Source organism: Bos taurus, chromosome 12, assembly GCF_002263795.3.
Source record: "Bos taurus isolate L1 Dominette 01449 registration number 42190680 breed Hereford chromosome 12, ARS-UCD2.0, whole genome shotgun sequence".
Taxonomy (NCBI): Eukaryota; Metazoa; Chordata; class Mammalia; order Artiodactyla; family Bovidae; genus Bos; species Bos taurus.
In genome coordinates, this window is record NC_037339.1 from 52,351,686 (window position 1) to 52,374,830 (window position 23,145).

Sequence of the window (23,145 nt, forward strand, 5' to 3'; positions counted from 1 at the left end):
TACTACACCGTATCATTAGTATAGTCATATTATTAAAAACACACTATATCTGTTTAAATAGAAGTGATATTATTTACTGATGACACAAGTATGAACCACATATTTTAAAAGACAGGAAGAAAAGTTTGGTTTACTGTGAGATATTCTCCTACCTGAGCATACCCTAACCAAGACTTTTTTTCTTTTCTGTTTCTGATGCGAGATGTAGAATTATATATATGGCCCTGCAAAACAACAAAAGTTAGTTCTAGCAACAGTTTTATAATTAATAATCTGTGAAAACTAACATACATGGATGAATGACATTTAACACGTATATTCCATTTTGATTTTCAAAGAAATAACATCAACCTTAGATGGCACTCTAAAAGCAAGAAACAGAAGATAATTCAGTATAAGATATAACTTGCACTCTGATTAAGAATCACTTACCCAAAAAAGAAAAAAAAAATCACTTACCCTAACCGTTCCACTGTATCCAGAGCCAATTTTGTACAATCCATCTTTGCATAACAGATAAAGAAAAAATCCATCATTCTGAAGTAGACATTGATCATCCTCATCAACAGATATTTCTTTTAATGGCCACTTGTGCATTAAAGCTGCTTTCTTAATGCCATTGCTAAACCAGTCCTGAATTTGAATTTTTCCCACCAACACTGCCTGTACACTTCTCTGTAGTGAATTTAATATCATTGGCACCTAGTCAGAAGAAAAACATTTTCAAATGTCTCAAACACAAAGCAGACTAAATAAAGATATTTTATTAATATATCATTTATAAGAAAAAATGTTATTCAGAACGATTATATTTGGCATGTCAGCAAAAAGTAGCAACTGAAAATCTATAAGAAACAAATCTCAAGCAGGACAAAACAAAAATGTAAATACAAAGAACATTAATTTGCTTTTGTGACCAAAAACACTGAAATATGCATTTTTCTCCAAAACACAGGTTAACATACTAGATTAGTAAAAAGTATGAATACTGAAACATATTTTTTTGTATAGAGTGCGCACAAACGAAAATGGTATCTTTGTATGATATGTATATCCATTAATATATTGTATGACATTGAAGTACAAAATTAAGCCTAAGAGAAATACTGCTCTTCTACAGATGAAACAAAATTTCCAGTATTTCTCTTCTACGTTGTTTATTATGCCTAGTACCCATTAACATCAACATTTTTCCGTGATATGAAAACTTAATTTTATGAACTATGTATTTATCCAGCATTCATTTAAATGAGTCCTCAAAAGTCACCAGCATGGGACCAATAGTTGGACCCCAGAGAAATCCCCCTGCTTCTCACTTTTTGCCTCTCTCTCACTACCCAAGGATGGCTGCCACGTATCTGACTGCAGGGCAGACCCAAGGGCACTGTGTCAGCTCCAGTTCTCCAGCTCCACTGTCCAATATGACAGCCACCAGCCACACTGAGTACTGAGCTCTTAAAATAGGGTTAGTGTGACTTGAGATGTGATTTAAACATAAAATACACACTGGCTTTTGAAGGCTTAGTTAAAAAAAAAAAAAAAGAGTATAGGTTTTATTAATAATTTCATATTGATTACATGTTGAAATTATTTTTGGATATATTGAGAAAATCCATTATTAAAATTAATTTCATCTGTTTCTATCTTCTTAACGTGACTAATAGAAACATTTAAATGACATAGGTGGATTACAGTATACTTCTATTGGACAGCACTGTTCTAGAGGGCAGAGATTCAGAGGGATAAATAACCCACTGTTCATTGATATTTCCTCTTCCCCTTTGAGACCTGAGGCCTCTGACCCAATCAAAATGCAGAACTTTTACTTTTAGGAAACTTTTATTTATGTATATGGTTGAATACTACAAATTCTCCCCCTAGAAGTAACTACATTAAACTTAAAACTGTCTTATCTAGAATTGATATCCACATTCTTATATGCCACAGCTTCATTTTCAATTTTTTTTGTTTCAGATACTTTTAATGAGTCTACTATCAAAGATGATACTCTTCCTTTTTTCTCAAATCCTCCAAATTGAGCTATATAATCCTCTCTAGTTAAAGCATTATTCAGAAGTTATTTTATTGTGCCTGTAACAAAATTGTATCACATACTATATTTTCCTTACATAATTTTTCTTTTTCTTCACTGAGTCAACAATTGCCCTATTTTTGCATTTGCTAAGTTTCTTCTATACCTACCCCTATGGGTTCCTCATCCTCCTCTCAAACATCATCTCTAATGTTTCCCGTTGGCAATATCCTTCAAGAAGCCCTGCTCCCTAAGGACAAGGGCAGGCACAGAGGTTGAAACTGTCCCATGCCTTGCATGTTCAAAAGCATCTTTATCTTCCCTCACACATGCCTGAGAGCTGCACTAAGCAGAGTGAACATCATTTTCCCTCAGAACTCTGAAGGCACCATTTGTTATTCTTTATGCCAATGCTGCTTTTGAGAAGTCCAACAACATTCTGCTCAATCTCTGGTACATAACCTGTCTTTGCACTCTGGGACCATTATTCTTTCTTTATTGTGTTATGATTTTGCAAAGTTATTCTTGGTGTGAGTCTTTCTGTCATTCACTGTGTTGGGCACTCAGTGTGTGTTCTGTTGATCTGAAATGTGTAACTTGGGGGACGGGAAGTCTCCTTATGAAGCTTAGGTAATTTCTTCCTCTCTGCTTGTTGTTGTTTAGTCACTCAGATGTGTCCAACCCTTTGTGACCCCGCAGATTGCAGCCCACCAGGCTCCTCTGTCAATGGGATTTCCCATGCAAGAACACCACAATGGGTTGTCATTTCCTTCTCCAGGAGATCTTCCTCATCCAGGGATCAAACCCACATCTCCTGCATTGGCAGGCAGATTTTTTACCACTGAGCCACCAGGGAAGCCCGTCCTCTCTGCTTGAATACCTATTAAATACTGGATTTTCTAGAAGGATCCTCTAATTTTACTTTATATAATCTATTTTCTTTCTTTTGCTCTGTTTTCTATTGTCTGGGGACCTCTTTAATCTGAACTTCTAACACTTCTACTGATTTTATTGTGATCTTATATTTTTTAACTTGCAAAATCTTTGTTCTGAATTTTTCAAAAACACTGCTCTTTAATGTAAATAATCATCTTTTCATCCCTCTTTAAAATACAAATTACTCTTAGAGTTTTTCTGTTCCCTGTACTCTTTTCAGCAAAATTGTTAGTATTATTATTACTATTTTTACTGATTTAGGGTACTCTGTCTTTCACATTAACCCAGTAATACTTGGCTCTCTCTCTCTCTTTAGTCTATAAGTCATGTCTGACCCTTGCGACCCCATGGACTGTAGCCCGCCAGGCTCATCTTTCCATGGGATTCTCTAGGCAAGAAAACTGGAGTGGGTTGCCGTTTCCTTCTCCAAATACTTGGCTATACACTTATTTGTAAAGAGTAAGCAACTAAAAAAACTGACAGAAAGCTGCTGTGAACCGACAGAGTCTGACAGACGGCGAGCTCACCTCAAACTGATCCCGCCAAGTTCAGCAGTTTGACTGCAGGGTCTCTCACTACCTGCCAGATGTCTGCATCTGTAAGTCTTTCCTCACTTTTTTTCTCCAAAAAAGAATCTTCCAGTCTTTTTCCTAGAAGCTATAAGCCTCACTCTCAGTATCTCTGAGGATGGAGGAAGGCCATCATCAATATGGAGACTTTCACTTAATCTCCATATTCAGCCTGGCTCCTCAATTTCACTCTCAACTGTGCCTGGTTTCCCCTGGCCTCTCTGGCTCAAATTTCTTTACACGGAAAACCTAACTCTTAGGGGTAGGAGAGGAGGACAGGTGACTGGCTGGGAAGTGTAGAGGAAGGGCTCTGGAGTTCTGGAGCTTTCATTACACAGAATCCCAGTCTATTTTTAGTTTTTCCCCTCACCACCATTTTCCAGGCACCTATTACTTCCAATTCTAAATTCTATCTGTATTTTTAGGTGAAAATCAACTTACCTTCTGTGGGTATTAGCTTCTTCAGAAGTTTAAGCTTTCCCAGTATTTACGTTCTAAAAATGTGTCCCATTTTAGAAGTTTATACTTTAAAAAGAATCCTTTATTGTAATCTTTGTGGAGACTGCAAGGGTGGAGAGGAGAGCAGAAACTAGGCGTCTCCAACATGGCCCTATTTCTCTCCTGCTTTCTGAGTGTTAGTTTTAAGAAAACCCAGAACTACAATTAGAAGTCTCAGATGTACCCTTTTTTTTCTCCTATTGATTTCTCACCAACAGTGTGGCAGTACCTAGAAATTTTATTCTGATAAACTAGAGTTCATTAATCTGAGGATTTCAAGTCATTCACCAATTCTGGAAAATCTTAGCCATTATTTTAAATACTATCTCTCCATGAATCTATTACTAGCCTTGTGGAACTCAGATTGTACTTCAAACTTTCTCATTCTCTATGTTTCTTATTTTTCATGTTTTATCTCTCTGTGCTGCATTCTGAATAATTTCTTCCTCTATCTTTCAGTTCACTGCTTCTATCTTCAACTACATTATCCACTGGTTAACTCATCCTTTAAGTTTCTAATTGTAACCATTTGGTTTTTCATTTCCAGGAGTTCTATTTGGTTTGTTTTCTGATCTGATTATCTTTTATATCCTTATTCCTTAATAATACTTTTGACACTTTATTAATCATATTAAATATATACACACTTAATATCAAATTATATATAGAGAGAGACTTGGCAAGATTGATTCTGCTTTACTCTCTCTTTTCTCTCACATTGGAAGAAAGGAGACTCTCAATGGTGGTGCCTTTTTTCTATGTCCTTTTTGTTTGTGAGTCCAGATTCAGTAGTGTTGTGTCAGTGGGAAGTCTGTGAAATCTGGAGTTCATCTTTACAGAAGGCACTTTAGTCTCTTCCAGTAAGAGACCTCACATTATGAGCAACCTTACCTTAAAGTCTCAGCGTAAGCTTTTTGGAACAAGATAAGTAATTTGCATTTGGATCCCAGATAATTTGAGATGCAACAGTTACATTTTCAGAGAAGGCTTTTCTTACCTGCTCCTAATCATTGCTCAGCCAAGAGAGTTTTGTGAAATGAATAGGTAGGTGAAATGGGGCCAAATCATGAAGAACACTATAGGTCATGTTAAGATAACAGGTTTTAATATGGCCTTTGACTTAGAGCTGGGGATACAGTGATGCGGAAGGTCCTTAGAGAGCCACCGCTGTTGCTTCAGAGGATTGAGTAGTTTTGTGCAGCCCAATGCTTGAGCGTAACTACAGCCAGACAGACATGGGTTCAAGTCCTGTCTCTGCTATCTGAAGGCTCTCTACACTGTAACTACATAAACTTCTTCCAGCTTTCAGTGTTCCACTCTTACTGCTATTTCCATGCTTTAGCACACAGATACCAAGACTATTCTCTCTCTCTACACCACCAATACCAACACCTCCTCCCTCTGCACTGGCTAATTTCAACTCACTGTTTAAGAACTCATGTCATATCCTCTCAAATAAATCTACACACAAAAAAAATCACTGGATTCTAATAAGTACCTTGTATATGGTCACTATATTTTTAACATTTGGCATGGATATTTGAATGTTTGTGTTATTCTATTAAAATTTTGAAAGTATTTATCTACATTTAAACTAAAATTTTGCTGAATCCTTAAAGCTTCCCTGGTGGCTCAGCTGGTAAAGAATCTGCCTGCAATGTGGGAGACCTGGGTTCGACCTCTGGGTTGGGAAGATCCCCTGGAGAAGGGAAAGGCTACCCACTCCAGTATTCTGGCCTGGAGAATTGTATAGTCCATGGGGTCGCAAAGAGTCAGACACAACTGAGCAACTTTCATTTTCATTTTTCACTTTCAAAGCACAGCAGAGAACAGTTTGGAAATCAATAAATTGGACTTCAAAATAAGTAAGAATCATAAAGAGGGGAAAGAGGACTTCAGCAGGACAAAAAGAGGGAAAAGAATAAGAACAGAAATCTAGAGAAAGGACACTGCTCGTGTTTGATATGGAAAGTTCAAAATCGCTGAACAAGTCACAGACAGTAGCCCATTTACCCCTTTCCCTATATTTGGCTGCTAATGACAGGGTTCAGGCATCCCTTCTACATGTTCTGGAGATCATCCAAGGGGCCAGGAAAGAGCACATAACAGAGACTTAAAATTGTAACTTCTTCAATTTCCAGAAAACATTCCAAAAGAATTAAATCCAGTCTGCCTATAAGTAAGTTTCTATTTCTCATCACTAACAAGGATGAAGAGCTTATTCCACAACTGCCCAGTAAAAGCTCAAAAAAAAAAAAAAAAAAAATGCTGAATGTGAAGCAGAAATAGCTCAGAAACACATCAATCCACGAAAAACTATCACAACCAATTAGAAATATCGGAAAAATAATATATGCTTTTCTTTCAATGGGGAAAAGATATCTAGAAACTATGAAGGAATTCTACATTTGAAAATTCAGGGCAAGATGGGAGGTGGGGGAGGACAGAGAGCAAGCCCATGTTAAAGGAAAAGGAGGCTGCAGTGCTGACATAAAAACTACACTGAAGATGTAAGTTTTCGCCAAATTTCATTTTATTATACCTTTCATGTCGCAGCATTAAACACACATGCAGTTTAGATCAACTGTCTTAGGTTATTTATACATCAACCTGGGATAGATCAACCACTATACTGAGCAAGAAAAAGCAGTGAATTCCAATTGACAGAAATTGAGGTGAAATGGCAACTTGGTCTCTTGTCCATTTCTAAGCAGCTCGAGATATGAAATACCTGAATAGTTTGGCAAGCGTGGCTGCCATTGTTGGTGAGGATGGCAGAGATGGCCTGCAGTGTCCTTCCTGTCTCTCCCCAGGAAGCCACCAGACTAAAGAGACAAGCGCAGGAAAGTGCTGTCAGAGACTGTCCTGTGCTGTCGTTCATTCCAGTACTTCGAACAGTGATTTCCAAAAGGAGCTGGAAGAGAGACTCTGTGGATAAAACAGAACTCAATTATGTCATTCAACATACAGGACATTATATGGTATCTGTTCATTTATTTAAACCTTGCCTCGCTTTTCAAAAAAATACTTAAGGTAGCTACAACAGTTCACATTTGTTCCTTTCTAGCTACCCTTTTTCACCCAAAGTTAGAATATTTACATAAAAAGGATCTTACAGAATACTTAGTCCAACTCCATATTTTTGTAAATGAAGAAATGGAAATCTACCCACAATCATTTAAAAGAAACTTGCTTTCAGGCATTCATAGTATTCAAGAACTAGCCTATTTAGGAGTAACAAACTATTCATTGCATTTATTTTTACCTTTTAGATTAGGAAAATACAGGCTTCTTAAAATGTTATATGCCCAAAAAACTATGTATTTATTTGCAAAACGACAAAAGAATACATAGAACACATGCAAAAATTTGCTTTCATATAAAATTGGCTTAATTGCTAACACAACAGCAGTGCATACTCAGAGACACAGAAAGAAGAAGAAGAAAAGAACAGAGTCATAGAGAAAATTTGAGAACAATGGAAAAAAAGGGGGAAAGGAGAAGGAAGGAAGGGGAAGGAAGAAAGAGAGAGAGAGAACTGATGTGCTGGAATTCTCTGCAAAAGGCCATCTGTGTTTTATTTCTTAGCTCCCAGAAACTGAGGCTTCCTCTTGTAGTCCCCGTCTTCCGCATCTAATCCCTAATTAATTAAGTCCTGTCAATTGTACTTCCTAATTCCTCCACTTTTTGCATCTCATCAGCATCTCCCCAACCCATGCTATCTACCACCTTCTCTTAATTGGACTACTAAAAGTATTCATAAATTAGCTCCTATAATTCACTTTTGCATTCTGATAGTCAAAGAGAAATTGTAAACCAAAAAATCTGTTTTTTCTTTCAAATCTATTCACTCCTTTGTTAATTACTCCTCTTCCTTCTTTCCTTTCTCACTCCCTACTTCACTTCTCTCTATATCCTTCAGTCTTTTCCCTTATTCCATCTAGCCTTCACTCTGTCTCTCTCTCCAACTGTCCTTCTTTTCCTCTATCCTTTCATCTACCTTTTTCCTTTGTCCATCCCGCCATTATTATCCTGCCCATTCATCTTATAATTATTCAGCCAGTATTTCCTGCATTCTCCCCGTACATCAGGAACTATCCTAGACATTGATGAAGACAAAGAACGTCCCTGGCAACAAAAAAAGTTAGATCAAATTGAAGAAGATAGTGTAAAGAATTTTTTAAACATAAGTAGACAGTGATGTTCAATTCCTTCTAGAAACAGAACCATCCTCCTTGGACACAGCCTATCAAGCTCCACATGGCCTATTCCCTGCCTCCCCATCCTCTCACTCTCCACTCTGCTCACTGTCTTTTTCCCTTCCTACCTCAAAATCTTACCAGTGTGGAGATTCCTTAAAAAACTGGAAATAGAACTGCCATATGACCCAGCAATCCCACTGCTGGGCATACACACTGAGGAAACCAGAATTGAAAGACACACGTGTACCCCAATGTTCATCACAGCACTGTTTATAATAGCCAGGACATGGAAATAACCTAGATGTCCATCAGCAGACGAATGGATAAGGAAGCTGTGGTACATGTACACAATGGAATATTACTCAGCCATTAAAAAGAATACATCTGAATCAGTTCTAATGAGGTGGATGAAACTGGAGCCTATTATACAGAGTGAAGTAAGTCAGAACAAAAAACACCAATACAGTATACTAATGCATATATATGGAATTTGGAAAGATGGTAAGGATAACCCTGTATGTGAGACAGCAAAAGAGACACAGATGTATAGAACAGTCTTTTGGACTCTGTGGAAGAGGGCGAGGGTGGGATGGTTTGGGAGAATGGCATTGAAACGTGTATATTATCATATGTAAAACGGATCACCAGTCCAGGTTTGATGCATGATACAGGGTGCTCGGGAGTGGTGGGATGACCCAGAGGGATGGGATGGTGAGGGAGGTGGGAGGGGGGTTCAGGATGGGGAACACATGTACACCTGTGGCGGATTCATGTCAATGTATGGCAAAACCAATACAATATTGTAAAGTAATTAGCCTCCAAAAATAAACAAATAAAAAGACTAAAAAAAAACCTTACCACATGCTCTCCCCACCTGCCTAGAAACTTAGTTAACTCTTTCTTACTCACCCTTCAAATCTCCAATGTCTCATCTTCTCTGAAGTCTGTTATTAATTCTTAGAATTCTGCTTACATGTGTCCAACAGTCTACAGCTAAGTTCCATAACAGCAACAATGTTTATACTGATAGCCCCTATATTATATGCTCTTAGCACAGAACATTTAAGTGAATAATTGAGAGCATATCCTCTAACCTTAAATTGAACAGAAAGACTGATATAAGGGAAGGATTTTTAAAAAACTGAACAATTTGTAAATCAAATCCATCAGCAAAGGGATGTCTGACGTATAATAATCATCAAGCTATCCTAACAATATGAGAGATGCATATATATTTTCATGAGCAACATGAAAAAAAACACTGTGGAAAAAGTGTAACTAATAGAAAAAACAGAGATTTCTATACAAATTTTACTTTAAAGAACCAAATTACTACTAAAATCTTGGAGCTAATTAAACAACATAAAAAATATGAAGTGATGGTAAATGCCTGAACAGAAAAATAAGTCAAAGCAGTGAACAGATCAGAAATAAGCATTGGAAGGATAGAAGAGAGACCACAGACAGTACAGCAGCATTTAAAACTGTTAGTAGGGAAATGAAAACAAATTATGATCAGGAGACCTAAGCTTGGATAGAAAGAAGATAATTAAACTAAAGCACATTATTATAATTTTGAAAGCCAGCATTAAGAACAAGATCTATTTTGAAAAGAATAAAGGAAAGGGAATATTTATGTATAACATGAAAATAAAAGAAAGTACATAACAAATGGTAGAGGAAAACAGAATGGCAGAAGATCCAGGAGGAAAGGAATGATCAGCATGTTGTTCTAAGTTAAGATATAGGGTATACTGGTTTCAGTGGGCATTGTAAATACTTCAATGATTGGCTAATTTACAATCGAGAGCTAAGGACAACTAGCAGTTCAGTTCAGTTGCTCAGTCGTGTCCGACTCTGTGCAACCCCATGGACTGCAGCAGGCCAGGCCTCCCTGTCCATCACCAACTCCCAGAGCTTACTCAAACTCATGTCCATTGAGTCGGTGATACCATCCAACCATCTCATCCTCTGTTGTCCCCTTCTCCATCTGCCCTCAATCTTTCTCAGCATCAGGGTCTTTTCAAATTAGTCACTTCTTTACATCAGGTGGCCAAAGTATTGGAGTTTCAGCTTCAGTTTCAGTCCTTCCAATGAATATTCAGGACTAATTTCCTTTAGGATGGACTGGTTGGATCTCCTTGCAGTCCAAGGGACTCTCAAGAGCCTTCTCCAACATCACAGTTCAAAAGCATCAATTCTTCCGTGCTCAGCTTTCTTCACAGTCCAACTCTCACATCCATACATGACTACTGGAGAAACCATAGCTTTGACTAGATGGACCTTTGTTGGCAAAGTAATGTCTCTGTTTTTTAATATGCTGTCTAGGTTGCTCATAACTTTTCTTTCAAGGAGCAAGCGTCTTTTAATTTCATGGCTGCAGTCACCATCCGTAGTGATTTTGGAACCCCCAAAAATGAGGTTTCACACTGTTTCCATTGTTTTTCCATTTATTTGTCATGAAGTGATGGGACCAGAAGCCATGATCTTAGTTTTCTGAATGCTGAGCTTTAAGTCAACTTTTTCACTCTCCTCTTTCACTTTTATCAAGAGGCTCTTTAGTTGTTCTTCACTTTCTGCCGTAAGGGTGGTGTCATCTGCATATCTGAGGTGATTGATATTTCTCCCAGCAATCTTGATTCCAGCTTGTGCTTCATCCAGCCCAGCATTTCTCATGACGTACTTTGCATATAAGTTAAATAAGCAGGGCGACAATATACAGCCTTGACACACTCCTTTCCTGATTTGGAACCAGTCTGTTGTTCCATGTCCATTTCTAACTGTTGCTTCCTGATCTGCATACAGATTTCTCAAGTGGCAGGTCAGGTGGTCTGGTATTCCATCTCTTTCAGAATTTTCCAGTTTCTTGTGATCCACACAGTCAAAGGCTTTGACATAGTCAATAAAATAGAAGTAGATGTTTTTCTGGACCTCTCTTGCTTTTTCAATGATCCAACGGATGTTTGCAATTTGATCTCTGGTTCCTCTGCCTTTTCTAAATTCAGCTTGTGCGCACCAGGACCCAAAGATCCCACAGAGACTGAGACAGAACTGTGTCTGAGAGTATCCTGTGGAGGTACAGGTCAGCAAGGGACTGCCGCAGGGGCAGGGGCTCTGGGTGCAGCAGACTTGGGTATCGCATAAGCCTCTTGGAGGAGGTCGCCATTAACCCCAACACAGAGCTGCCAGAACTTATACAGGACTGGGGAAAAGACGCTTGGAGAGCACAAACAGAACCTTGTGCATACCAGGACCCAGAAGAAAGGAGCAGTGACCCCACAAGAGACTGACCCAGACTTGCCCATGAGTGTCCAGGAGTCTCTGGCAGATGCATGGGTCAGCAGTGGTCTGCTGCAGGGTTGGGGGCACCAGATCAGTAGTGCCTGCATGAAACCTTTTGAAGGAGGTCCCATTGTCTTCATTACCTCCACCACAGTAAGTAACAAGGAGGGAACACAGCCCCACCCATCAAGAGAAAACTGGATTTTCTGAGCATGGCCCCACCCATCAGAACAAGACCCAGTTTCCCCCTCAGTCAGACTCTCCCATAAGGAAGCTTCCATAAGCCTCTTATCCTTCTCCATCAGAGGGCAGACAGACTGAAAACCAAAATCAGAGAAAGGATAACTAGCAAGATATTCTTAAATAAAAGTATTAATTTAATTACATCTTCAAAAAAATGCCATGAAGTCAAGTAGTGCATCGCAATGTAAATACAATCACTGGTGCTACAGAGACAATAAACAAGATGCCTGCTTCTTAATATGCGCAGCTTGTATTTGGTAGTAGCATGAATAACATGGTGCTGTTGTTTTTAAAAATCCTCAGCTTATTTTCATGGCCAGTACTCCCTACCACTAACTAAAACAAAATAGTAACAAAACAAATTGAACGCAGAAACTAATTATGATATATGATCCAAAAAAATAACAATCTGACATCAAAATGAAAACCAAGTAATGAGGTTCTCACATGTGGGTCTAACATAATCCAAACAGGCAAGCAAAGAAAAAGACCCAAAGTCGAGTTCAGACCAGCAGTATGGTCCCCTAATCAGCAGCTTTGGCATTACCCAGAAACTTACTCAACATGCAAATTCTTGTGTCTCATTCCAAATCTACTGAATTGGAAACTCCACAGTTAGGGTCCACATATATGATTGACACAAGCTAATGCATGAGATTTAGAAAACTCTAGACTCTTTCCCAGATCAGGAAAAGAGTACATCAAGGCTGTTTATTGTCACCCTGCTTATTTAACTTACATGCAGAGTACATCATGCGAAATGCCGGGCTGGATGAAGCACAAGCTGGAATCAAGACTGCCAGGAGAAATATCAATCCTCAGATTATGAAACCTCAGAATCCTCAGAAATATCAAACCTCAGATATGCAGATGACACCACCCTTATGGCAGAAAGTGAAGAACAACTAGAGAGCCTCTTGATGAAAGTGAAAGAGGAGAGTGAAAAAGTTGGCTTAAAGCTCAACATTCAGAAAACTAAGATCATGGCATCTGGTCCCATCACTTCATGACAAATAAATGGAGAAACAATGAAAACAGTGACAGACTATTTTGAGGGGCTCCAAAATCACTGCAGATGGTGACTGCAGCCATGAAATTAAAAGATGCTTGCTCCTTGAAAGAAAAGTTATGACCAACTTAGACACAATATTAAAAAGCAGAGATATTAGCTTGCCAACAAAGGTCCATCTAGTCAAAACTATGGTTTTTCCAGTAGTCATGTATGGATGTGAGAGTTGGACTATAAAGAAGCTGAGCACTGAAGAATTGATGCTTTTGAACTGTGGTGTTGGAGAAGATTCTTGAGAGTCTCTTGGACTGCAAGGAGATCCATCCAGTCCATCCTAAAGGAAATTAGTCCTGAATATTCATTGGAAGGACTGAAACTGAAGCTGAAACTCCAATACTTTGGCCACCTGATGCAAAGAGCTGACTCATTTGAAAAGACCCTGATTCTGGGAAAGACTGAAGGTGGGAGCAGGGGACGACAGAGGATCAGATGGTTGGATGGCATCACCGACAGGATAGACATGAGTTTGAGTAGGCTCTGGGAGTTGGTGATGGGCAAGGAAGCCTGGAGTGCTAAAGTCCATGGGGTCGCAAAGAGCTGGATGCAACTGAACTGAACTGAGATTTTTGAAGGCCCAGAGTTAGGAAAGCAATTAGCCTTCACAATTAAGCTTCCATCTCTTCCTCTTCCTTAAAGAGCCCCCACCTTGCTTACAAGAGTATGTGTTGAGTCTAGGTCACTGGCAAATTAAAGGCAGGCATTCATAAAACTTAAATGCACTTTACACAAAGCAAATATTTTTCACTTAATGCAAGCTGCTACTAATTCAAAAGCTTTACCTTCAACATGATAAATACAAATCTATTTTTGTTTAGAAACTAACTGTGCTGTGTTGAGTTGGTATTTGTTTCCTCTTTTCCTACTCCTTTGACTCTCCAAAATAACATGTAAAGTTAGATGAAGTCAACGTCAGCTATTCTGCTCAAAAGTTTAGTAAGAATGATTTAAGTTTATGGTGATAATAAGGCCTGAGGGTTATTTCTGGGTTCTAAGAATTTCTATTTGCCATCATCATAATAATCAGGAAATGTCTGTGCATGAACTATAACTCCAGTGGAACATAGCAAAGTAACTTAAAATTTATACCCCTGCTGTTTCAGCACCATCAACAGAGACTGAATTACAGGCTGTAGTCAGTATATGCTTCATAAGAGAAGCTCTTTACATTCAAAGGCTTCATTCACTGTGCCTAAGCTCTTACCTAGGACCTCGGGTGGCTCTGACTGAAGGCCTTCCGGTTGCTGACCCTGAAGTACGTTAAGCAGGGCTTGGAGACTCCTGAGACACAGGGATGGATGAGAAAATCGTGTCTCCTTGATCAATTCAAAAACTTCACAAAGTCCAACCTCAATGATCTATTTAAGATAAAAAAAAATTATACTTTATAACATGTGAGCTAATAACACTTTTCAGGCAGTATAACCAGTACAGTTTACTTCTAACAGCAAATGATTAATGGTACAATATTTTAAAGGCAAGACAAAATCATCACATAAAAAAGAATAAAACCCACTGTGTTTAATTTCAAGATTTAGAAAATTATCTGGTTACACATAAGGTTAAAAAATAGTGGCTCTATTTAATAAGTAGTTTTAGTATAATGAAGCCATAATAAAACATCATGAAAATGGTTTAACAGTAAACCAGTTACTAGATTGCAATCACCCAGGAAAAAATTAACTAATAATATACAAAGTTCATTTGGCTGTACTCAAGTAAATATTGGCATTCTATTTTAATTTTACTTATGGCCAGAAAAAAAAAAAAGTCAATATAGCACTATACTGTGAAAAGATTAAAAAAGGAACCAAAGTTTCTTAGGATTTCCTATAACGGTAAAATCAGCCAATTCTTATTTGTAGATGGTGTCCCTTATTCTTGTAGGATTTACCACAAAAAGAATCAAAAACTACCTATCTAAAATATCATGGCTATTTTTACTTTTAATTATCTTATCATTACTCATGAGGACCAAGAAAAATGTAACTCATCCTCCAATTAAAAGTAAATAAATTTTTAAAATATATAAATAAAAATTAAAAATATATTTATAACTCAGTATCTACCAAAAGGTGGATAAATTTGCAACAAAAGACAGAGAGCAAATATGATAAACTGGTAAAAAGAGATACCTTCAGAAAGCTGAGAGAACAAAAGACAATGAATTCAATTTCTCAATCAATGCCTATATTTTGAGAAGGAGATGTGTAAGATCTTCTCAGGAAGTATAAATTTGGAGAAATAAGTAACAGAAAAAGTTAAAACTAGATAAATTAGTAGAAGTGCACCAAAGAATTAATTCCACTGAATGAAATATAAAAGAGACTCTCTCTGATGAGATTTATACATTAATTCATATATGACATAAATAATTTTAAGTACTTATTTCATGCATCTCATTACAGGAGATATGAGATATATTAGACCCTATTCTCTAAAAGTTTATAATCTAACAGGGTAAATGCATTTTATATATATTTTTATCCAGCCCAACCTCTATTAGAGCATTTATTATGCTATAATATAATTGACTATTTTTGTTTCCATTTTCCAAACTAAAAATGTGTTTCCTTGTGGACACAGAGTATATCTTAACTAACTTCTCCCATGACTAGCCCAGTGCCTACACATGAGAAGCAGACAACAAATACTTATCTCAGCTATTCACTCTCTCAGTTGTGCACTAAAAACCACTGCAACTCATAAATGTGTTGCCCAGGCAAGGGTCAAGTCAGTTGCAGGCAAGTCAGCTGCAGTTATCTAAAATCCTGGAATGCTTAATCATAGTTAAGATTATGGAACTGCTTGTACAGAGTTTCAATTGATTAAATGGAAATGAAAACATTCCATTTCATATAGTTTACCTTCTGGAAATAGACAAGAAAATAAAAACAAACTGTCCAAGATTTCTGTTTATGTCCTTACAGGAAGCAAATCTGAAGTCAAAGACTGCCTAAGTATACAAAAGTGAAAGTGAAAGTCGCTCAGTCTGTCCAGCTCTTTGCAACCCCATGGACTATATATAGTTCATGGAATTCTGAAGGCAAGAATACTGGAGTAGGTAGCTGTTCCCTTCGCCAGGGGATCTTCCCAACACAGAGGTTGAACCCAAGTAGGCAAATGCTTTACCAGCTGAGCCACCAGGGAAGCCCAAGAATACTGGAGAGGGAAGTGATCCCTTCTCCAGCGGATCCTCCCAATCCAGGAATTGAACCAGGGTCTCCTGAATTGCAGGCGGATTCTTTACCAGCTGAGCTACCAGGGAAGCCCAAGTACACAAAGTAGGGCTCTATTCTCAGGCCGGTAGGAGACCAATCAAGATTGCCTGGAGAAATATCAATAACCTCAGATATGCAGATGACACCACCCTTATGGCAGAAAGGGAAGAACTAAAAAGACTCTTGATGAAAGTGAGAAAGGAGAGTGATAAAGTTGGCTTAAACTCAACATTCAGAAAACTAAGATCATGGCATCTGGTCCCATCACTTCATGGCAGATAAGATGGGCAAACAGTGGAATCAGTGGCTGACTTTACTTTTCTGGGCTCCAAAATCACTGCAGATAGTGACTGCAGCCATGAAATTAAAAGACACTTGCTCCTTGGAAGGAAAGTTATGATCAACCTAGATAACATTAAAAAGCAGAGACATTACTTTGCCAACAAAGGTCCGTCTAGTCAAGGCTATGGTTTTTCCAGTAGTCATGTATGGATGTGAGAGTTGAACTATAAAGAAAGCTGAGCGCTGAAGAATTGATGCTTTTGAATTGTGGTGTTGGAGAAGATTCTTGAGAGTCCCTTGGACTGCAAGGAGATCCAACCAGTCCATCCTAAAGGAGATCAGTCCTGGGTGTTTATCGGAAGGACTGATGTTGAAGCTGAAACCAATACTTTGGCCACCTGATGCGAAGAGCTGACTCATTTGAAAAGACCCTGATGCTGGGAAAGATTGAGGGCAGGAGGAAAAGGGGATGACAGAGGATGAGATGGTTGGATGGCATCACCGACTCAATGGACATTGGTTTGGGTGGACTCTGGGAGTTGGTGATGGACAGGGAGGCCTGGTGTGCTGCAGTCCATGGGGTCGCAGAGAGTCGGACACGACTGAGCAACTGAACTGAACTACCAATCACAAATTTTCACATGTCAAAGAACTCTTCACAGATGACATTCTTGGCTAGGGTTTCTTTGTATAAGTAGATTCCTGTAGTAATAGACAAAGTATTGAACCTTGCCAAAAATAGTAAGGCTCCTTACTGAACAGCTTCCCAAGTTGTCTCTCTGATAAGGTTATGCTGTAATAACAAATGCATGACAACAAGTAACTCAGGGGGCTGCCTAGGAACAGCGCACTAGATGGGTTTAGTGAAAAATACTCCTCAAACGTTAGTCAAAATGATCAGGACAAGGAATTATCCATCTGTCCAGATGAACCACTGTAAAATCTCACTTATCACCTATATCTTAGTTCAGTGTATAATTTTCATTTTTAACAAGGAAAAAAACTAATTCATTTCCAGAACTGTGATATACATTCAATATACAACAAAATAAAAAATCAAACTCAAGTTTCCCAATCATATTTAACTTTGAATGATTGAACAGAGGAACAAAATATGTTATAAATTAAGACTTTTTGCTGAGGTTTGGCTGAGAGTACTTTACTACACATAAGAACTCTGAAACTGCACTTTATACTCTGAAGTCTGTCTTACAGTCACTAAGAATACACTCTATGTCCTCCTCCCTCAGTAATAGGAGGAAGAGTATAAAAAGAAAAAAATATAGTACTGCAAATACAATATGATTTCATTTGTGCAGAAACAAATATATTTTAATGTGTATATGTAAAAATGTTTATAATGGGTATATTTTGGTTATAAGGATTTTAGAAATAACTTCCAGCTTTTAAAATTTTCTTTTCCTCTTTTATAAAAATGTTCCCCATTTTTTCAAATTATCTACACTGAATACACACTGCTTTTATAAATAGAAAAAGAGATTATTAATAAGCTTGACTGCTCAATAGAATAGTTCATTGTAATAAGATAACACACTAAGCTTTCAGTACTTTCCATGACAAACCATAACTAACCACCAAACACATGGTCTTCCAACTCCTCTTCAGAAAACAGTCTTTTGTAAATTTACAGAATGTTATCATCACTGTTGCTTTAAAACAATTAAATCCTGAAAGCTCTCTATTATACTTGAAGGAACACAAAACCCAAATAATTAACTAGTATAGCCAGTCCAATGTCACTGTTGCAAAAAGTGAGGCAAAAAACATATTGGGCCAAAAAAAAGTCTTTTGAGGTTTTATTTTGCTCTCCTCAAATCATGTATTTCCAAAGGTGGCATTATCATTTTCACTACCAGTAACATGAAGGTTTAGATATATCACATTTAGATTTAATAATAATAAACTCTTTGCCATTAGAAATTCTATCTTCTATTAAAAAGTCCTAGAGTCAATTCTAAGACTTACAGAAAATATTTGAAAAAGCTCAAAAGGAAATCAAAATCAATTTAACTAACTTTTAAAAGTCAAGGAGAACCAGTCAGAATGGCTGCGATCCAAAAGTCTACAAGTAATAAATGCTGGAGAGGGTGTGGAGAAAAGGGAACCCTCTTACACTGTTGGTGGGAATGCAAACTAGTACAGCCACTATGGAGAACAGTGTGGAGATTCCTTAAAAAACTGGAAATAGAACTGCCTTATGATCCAGCAATCCCACTGCTGGGCATACACACTGAGGAAACCAGAAGGGAAAGAGACACGTGTACCCCAATGTTCATCGCAGCACTGTTTATAATAGCCAGGACATGGAAGCAACCTAGATGTCCATCAGCAGATGAATGGATAAGAAAGCTGTGGTACATATACACAATGGAGTATTACTCAGCCATTAAAAAGAATACATTTGAATCAGTTCTAATGAGGTGGATGAAACTGGAGCCTATTATACAGAGTGAAGTAAGCCAGAAGGAAAAACACCAATACAGTATACTAACGCATATATATGGAATTTAGAAAGATGGTAACAATAACCCTGTGTACGAGACAGCAACAGAGACACTGATGTATAGAACAGTCTTATGGACTCTGTGGGAGAGGGAGAGGGTGGGAAGACTTGGGAGAATGGCATTGAAACATGTAAAATATCATGTATGAAACGAGATGCCAGTCCAGGTTCGATGCACGATACTGGATGCTTGGGGCTAGTGCACTGGGACGACCTAGAGGGATGGTATGGGGAGGGAGGAGGGAGGAGGGTTCAGGATGGCAAACACATGTATACCTGTGGCAGATTCATTTTGATATTTGGCAAAACTAATACAATTATGTAAAGTTTAAAAATAAAATAAAATTTAAAAAAAATAAATAAAATAAAAAATTTTAAAAAAGGTGAAGAAAAAATAAAAAAATAAAAGTCAAGGAGGGAAAACAGAATTGTATCAAAATGATATCTCGACAACAAATAAAAAATTGTCTCCATTACATAAGAGAAAAAAGGAGCAAGAGAGAAGTAAAACTCCAGCAAGAAAAAGGAAAATGACAACCACACATTTGGGAGAAGCAAGAGAGGAACAACAAAGGAAAGGAAAGAAGTGACACGAAAGAGTGTCTGGAGAAGAGGCACAGAAATGGTCAAAAGGAATAGAAAAGTCAACATTTCACACCTGCCCTCATGCTCCCATCATCTCAAACCCTAAAGGCCTCATCTCTTCTGTGTCCTGCAAACTGCTGCCAAAGACCTGAAAAGTTTCACTCCCAGTCCTGCCCCAGCCCACAACACTCTGACTAACTCTGCAACAAAAGCATTCCACTGCTCCTTCCTCTCTGATCTGACTGTCTCATTTCCATGGATATACAGTACTTCTTAGTAGCTGAAGAGTTCCCCGAAAACTAACTGAAATTTACTTGGACCTACGCATTTTCCTATTTGCACCTTAAACTCATTAACAGCTAGCATTTATTAAGCATGCATGTATTTACTAACTCTTTGAATCCTTACTACTACCCTATAAGGAAGACATTATCCCCATTTCAGAGATGACAAAACTGAGCCACAGAGAGGTTAAATAACTTGCCTAGCATCACACAGCTAGCATTTGAAATGGCAAGTGTTTGAACTCAAGCAGTTTGACTCTACTGCCCATGTTCATCATTATACCTTGTTTCCTGACAGGCTAGAACTTGATGGAAAACTCAGTATTAATAACTTGAATTATCTGCTTTTCTTCTTTTCACTGGAAGCTCTCTTTTAGATTCTGCATCTTTTGACTCTGTTATTCATGCTAAAAAAAAAACACTTAAGAATGCCTGATATTTTATTTCCTTAATACTGATTCTTCCTAAAGTTTTAAAATAGCCTAAGAATCAGTAGTTCTTGACTGTGCAGTATCTTTTAAATTAAATACAGTTTATTATCTGATGTTTACATACCTGTGTGAAAGGCTTCTCTGGGTCTTTATTCTCCTTCCCAATGTTGAACCTAAGCTGAGTGACTGTTACAGTACAGTGAGACTCACTCACACACAGAATGAATTCTTATACCGAAAATACAAGCCCATATCCTGACTTAAAAATGTAGCTTTGCTCAGCCTCCCCTAATTAAGCATAAGAAATCAGTATTATAGACCACGCTGTTTACTTGGAGAAACTTGCACGGAAAAGATGAGTCTGTTTTAAGTGGAAGAAAGAAGCCAGTAGAGATAGTACAGTTATGGACACTGGAGAGAAAAGGACTAAGGGGAAAAGGGTCCCAAGAGCAGATAAGGACACTTGAAGGTGACTGATTAAGACGCTAAGGGACTTCACAAAATCTCTACTACCCTATGAAATAGGAAGCAAGTCAATTGCTGACAATAAGGGGAGAAGAACCTGGTGGTAATGATTAAGGACGGGGATGAACTTACAAAGAGCCTCCATGAAAAGTGAAAACAGATCAGAAACATGGCCTCTATCTGGCTGCTATGTCTGAGTAATATAAAAAAAAAAGTATCTACATGGTATCTCATGTAGGCATATGAAGAAGTTTTTAAGGCACAGTCTTAAGGTATCCATTTAGTAAAAAGAAAATATATATGAATCATTTATGATAAAGGAAATCATTTTTAAATGTCTATATTTAGAAAACAGCAATATGTATAAATAATTTATGATAAAGGTACCATTTTAAAATATGTCTATATTTTCATCCATTCTTTGTTAGAAATATTCACTACACATACAATACAGAAAAAAAAAATATATATATATACATAAAATAACATTACAATCTTAAAACAAACTCAATGCTTAAATAGAACAAAATACCTTAAGAACAGTTTGTTCCACTACAATACATGTTGCTATGACACCAACTGGATTATATGCCTCTGGTAAATATGGGAGTGATATCAGAACAATGCAGTTTGATTTACATGTATTTTTCCCCTAGTCAAAGGGAACCAGGATAGCAAGAGTACACTTAACACCTTAGGCAGAAAAGGCAAAAGCTCTCAGCTCAGCTCTTCTAGCTCTGTGTCAAGAAAAATTAAAACATATACCTGTACCCAGAGGGAGGGCTGGGACCATAGCCTTCCATGGCTCTTAGCTTGTGGCAATCTGCATTTCCTCCTGTGCCCACCTTAACAGCAGCCCACTGGCTCAGAGCTCCACTTCCAACCTCAATGGCTCAGTGCCTGCAAGCCACCATTGCCCCTCTCTTGCTTCTGCACATTTTTAATAGCCCCTGAACAAACTCCAAGCTACTGAGCTCCCTGCCTGGGCTTCCCAAGTACTCCCCACTGAGGTACCAATTACTGACTTTGTTAGCTCTCCAATTAAAAAGTTGCCTAAGGTTTTCCTGATCTAGCCTAAACCTATTTTTACCCATACGTCCTGTTATTTTCAGTGTGCAATTTCATTAAAAGCAAGGTGTTTTAGCAATGCAAACATATGTATTATAGCCCAAACTCCTGTAGGTTATTCATCTAAGTGGAACCTAAGTACCTTACCTTTGGAAGCTTGATAGGGGGCTCTTTGGATTCCTCCTCTTCATCACTATCTGATTCTCCGCTCTGCACAGAGTTCTTAGAAGCCGCTGCCAATGATGTTTCCTTTTTCTGCCATTCCAGAACGCAATGGCGTACATTGCAATAAATATTAAATGCAGAAGGATTGCTATGTAGTTTGATATCTGGTATGATTACCGTGTTCTCCAAGTTCTCCGACTGAAATACAGGACACAGTATTTCAATTTCATACTCCTTTCCATCATCATCACTACTCATTTTTTAAATGAAAAATTAAACATTAGGCTAGATGACATGCAAAAGTCACATAGGTGACAAAGATAATCTAAATCTACTGACTCAATTTATAGCACTTTTTACAATACTTCACTACTTTCTAAGTAACAAAACAATAACCAATCTGGCAAGGGCTAGAAAGGAGCCAGTAAAGAACTTATCAGGAATACCCTTTTACCCCACAAGAGGAAAAGAGCCCACAAAGCTTAAATGCCAAAGTTACAGAGGATACTCCATTTTTTGCTTTTCTAAGGGGCACCATATATACTGCTGAGTCTCAATGACCTACCACATATGTTGAATTACATTTTGATTTCTTTCAAAAGTAGATATAGGGCCTTAAACAGAAATTAGAACTTAAAAAAAAAACCTTAGTTTTAGTTGATACTAATTTCATTCTCATTCAAATAATGGTGATGCTGAGAAAACTACAGATTATGGGCACATGCTTCCTGAAAGCTCTCTCTCTTAGCTACAAAGTTGGTGCAAAAGTAATTTTGGTTTTGCATTGTTGAACTTTGTCATACTTGCTGTTTATTTTATGTATTTTAGACTATGGAAACGATGTTAACAAAAAGCAAATTCAAGCAATATTCTTATTTGAGTTCCAAATGGGTCATAAAGCAGCAGAGACAACTTGCAACATCAACAACGCATTTGGCCTAGAAGCTGCCAATGAACGTACTGCAGCACAGTAGTGGGTCAAGAAGTTTTGCAAAGGAGACTAGAGCCTTGAAGATGAGAAGCCCAGTGCCTGGCCATCAATAGTTGACCATGACCAACTGAGAAGATTATAGAAGCTGATCCTCTTACAACTAACTACAAGAGAAGTTGCCCAAGAATCCAATGTCGTCTATTCTACGGTCCGTTCTGCATTTGAAGCAAACTGGAAAGGTGAAAAAGCTCAGTAAGTGAGAGCCTCATGAGCTGACCGCAAATCAAAAAAATCATCATTTTGAAGTGTCATCTTCTCTTATTCTACACAACATGAACCATTTCTCAATCAAAATGCACTG

General features: G+C 37.8%; 1 protein-coding gene across 1 annotated transcript in view; it reads right to left on the bottom strand.

The window, feature by feature from the left end:
• The window catches only part of MYCBP2 (MYC binding protein 2), a 270,674-nt gene that overhangs the window by 202,324 nt on the left and 45,205 nt on the right, over nucleotides 1–23,145 (bottom strand). Inside the window, 5 exon segments of the mRNA NM_001192817.3 lie at nucleotides 153–224; nucleotides 460–702; nucleotides 6,767–6,963; nucleotides 14,033–14,186; nucleotides 21,836–22,051. Coding sequence (NP_001179746.2) covers nucleotides 153–224; nucleotides 460–702; nucleotides 6,767–6,963; nucleotides 14,033–14,186; nucleotides 21,836–22,051 — 882 coding nt within the window.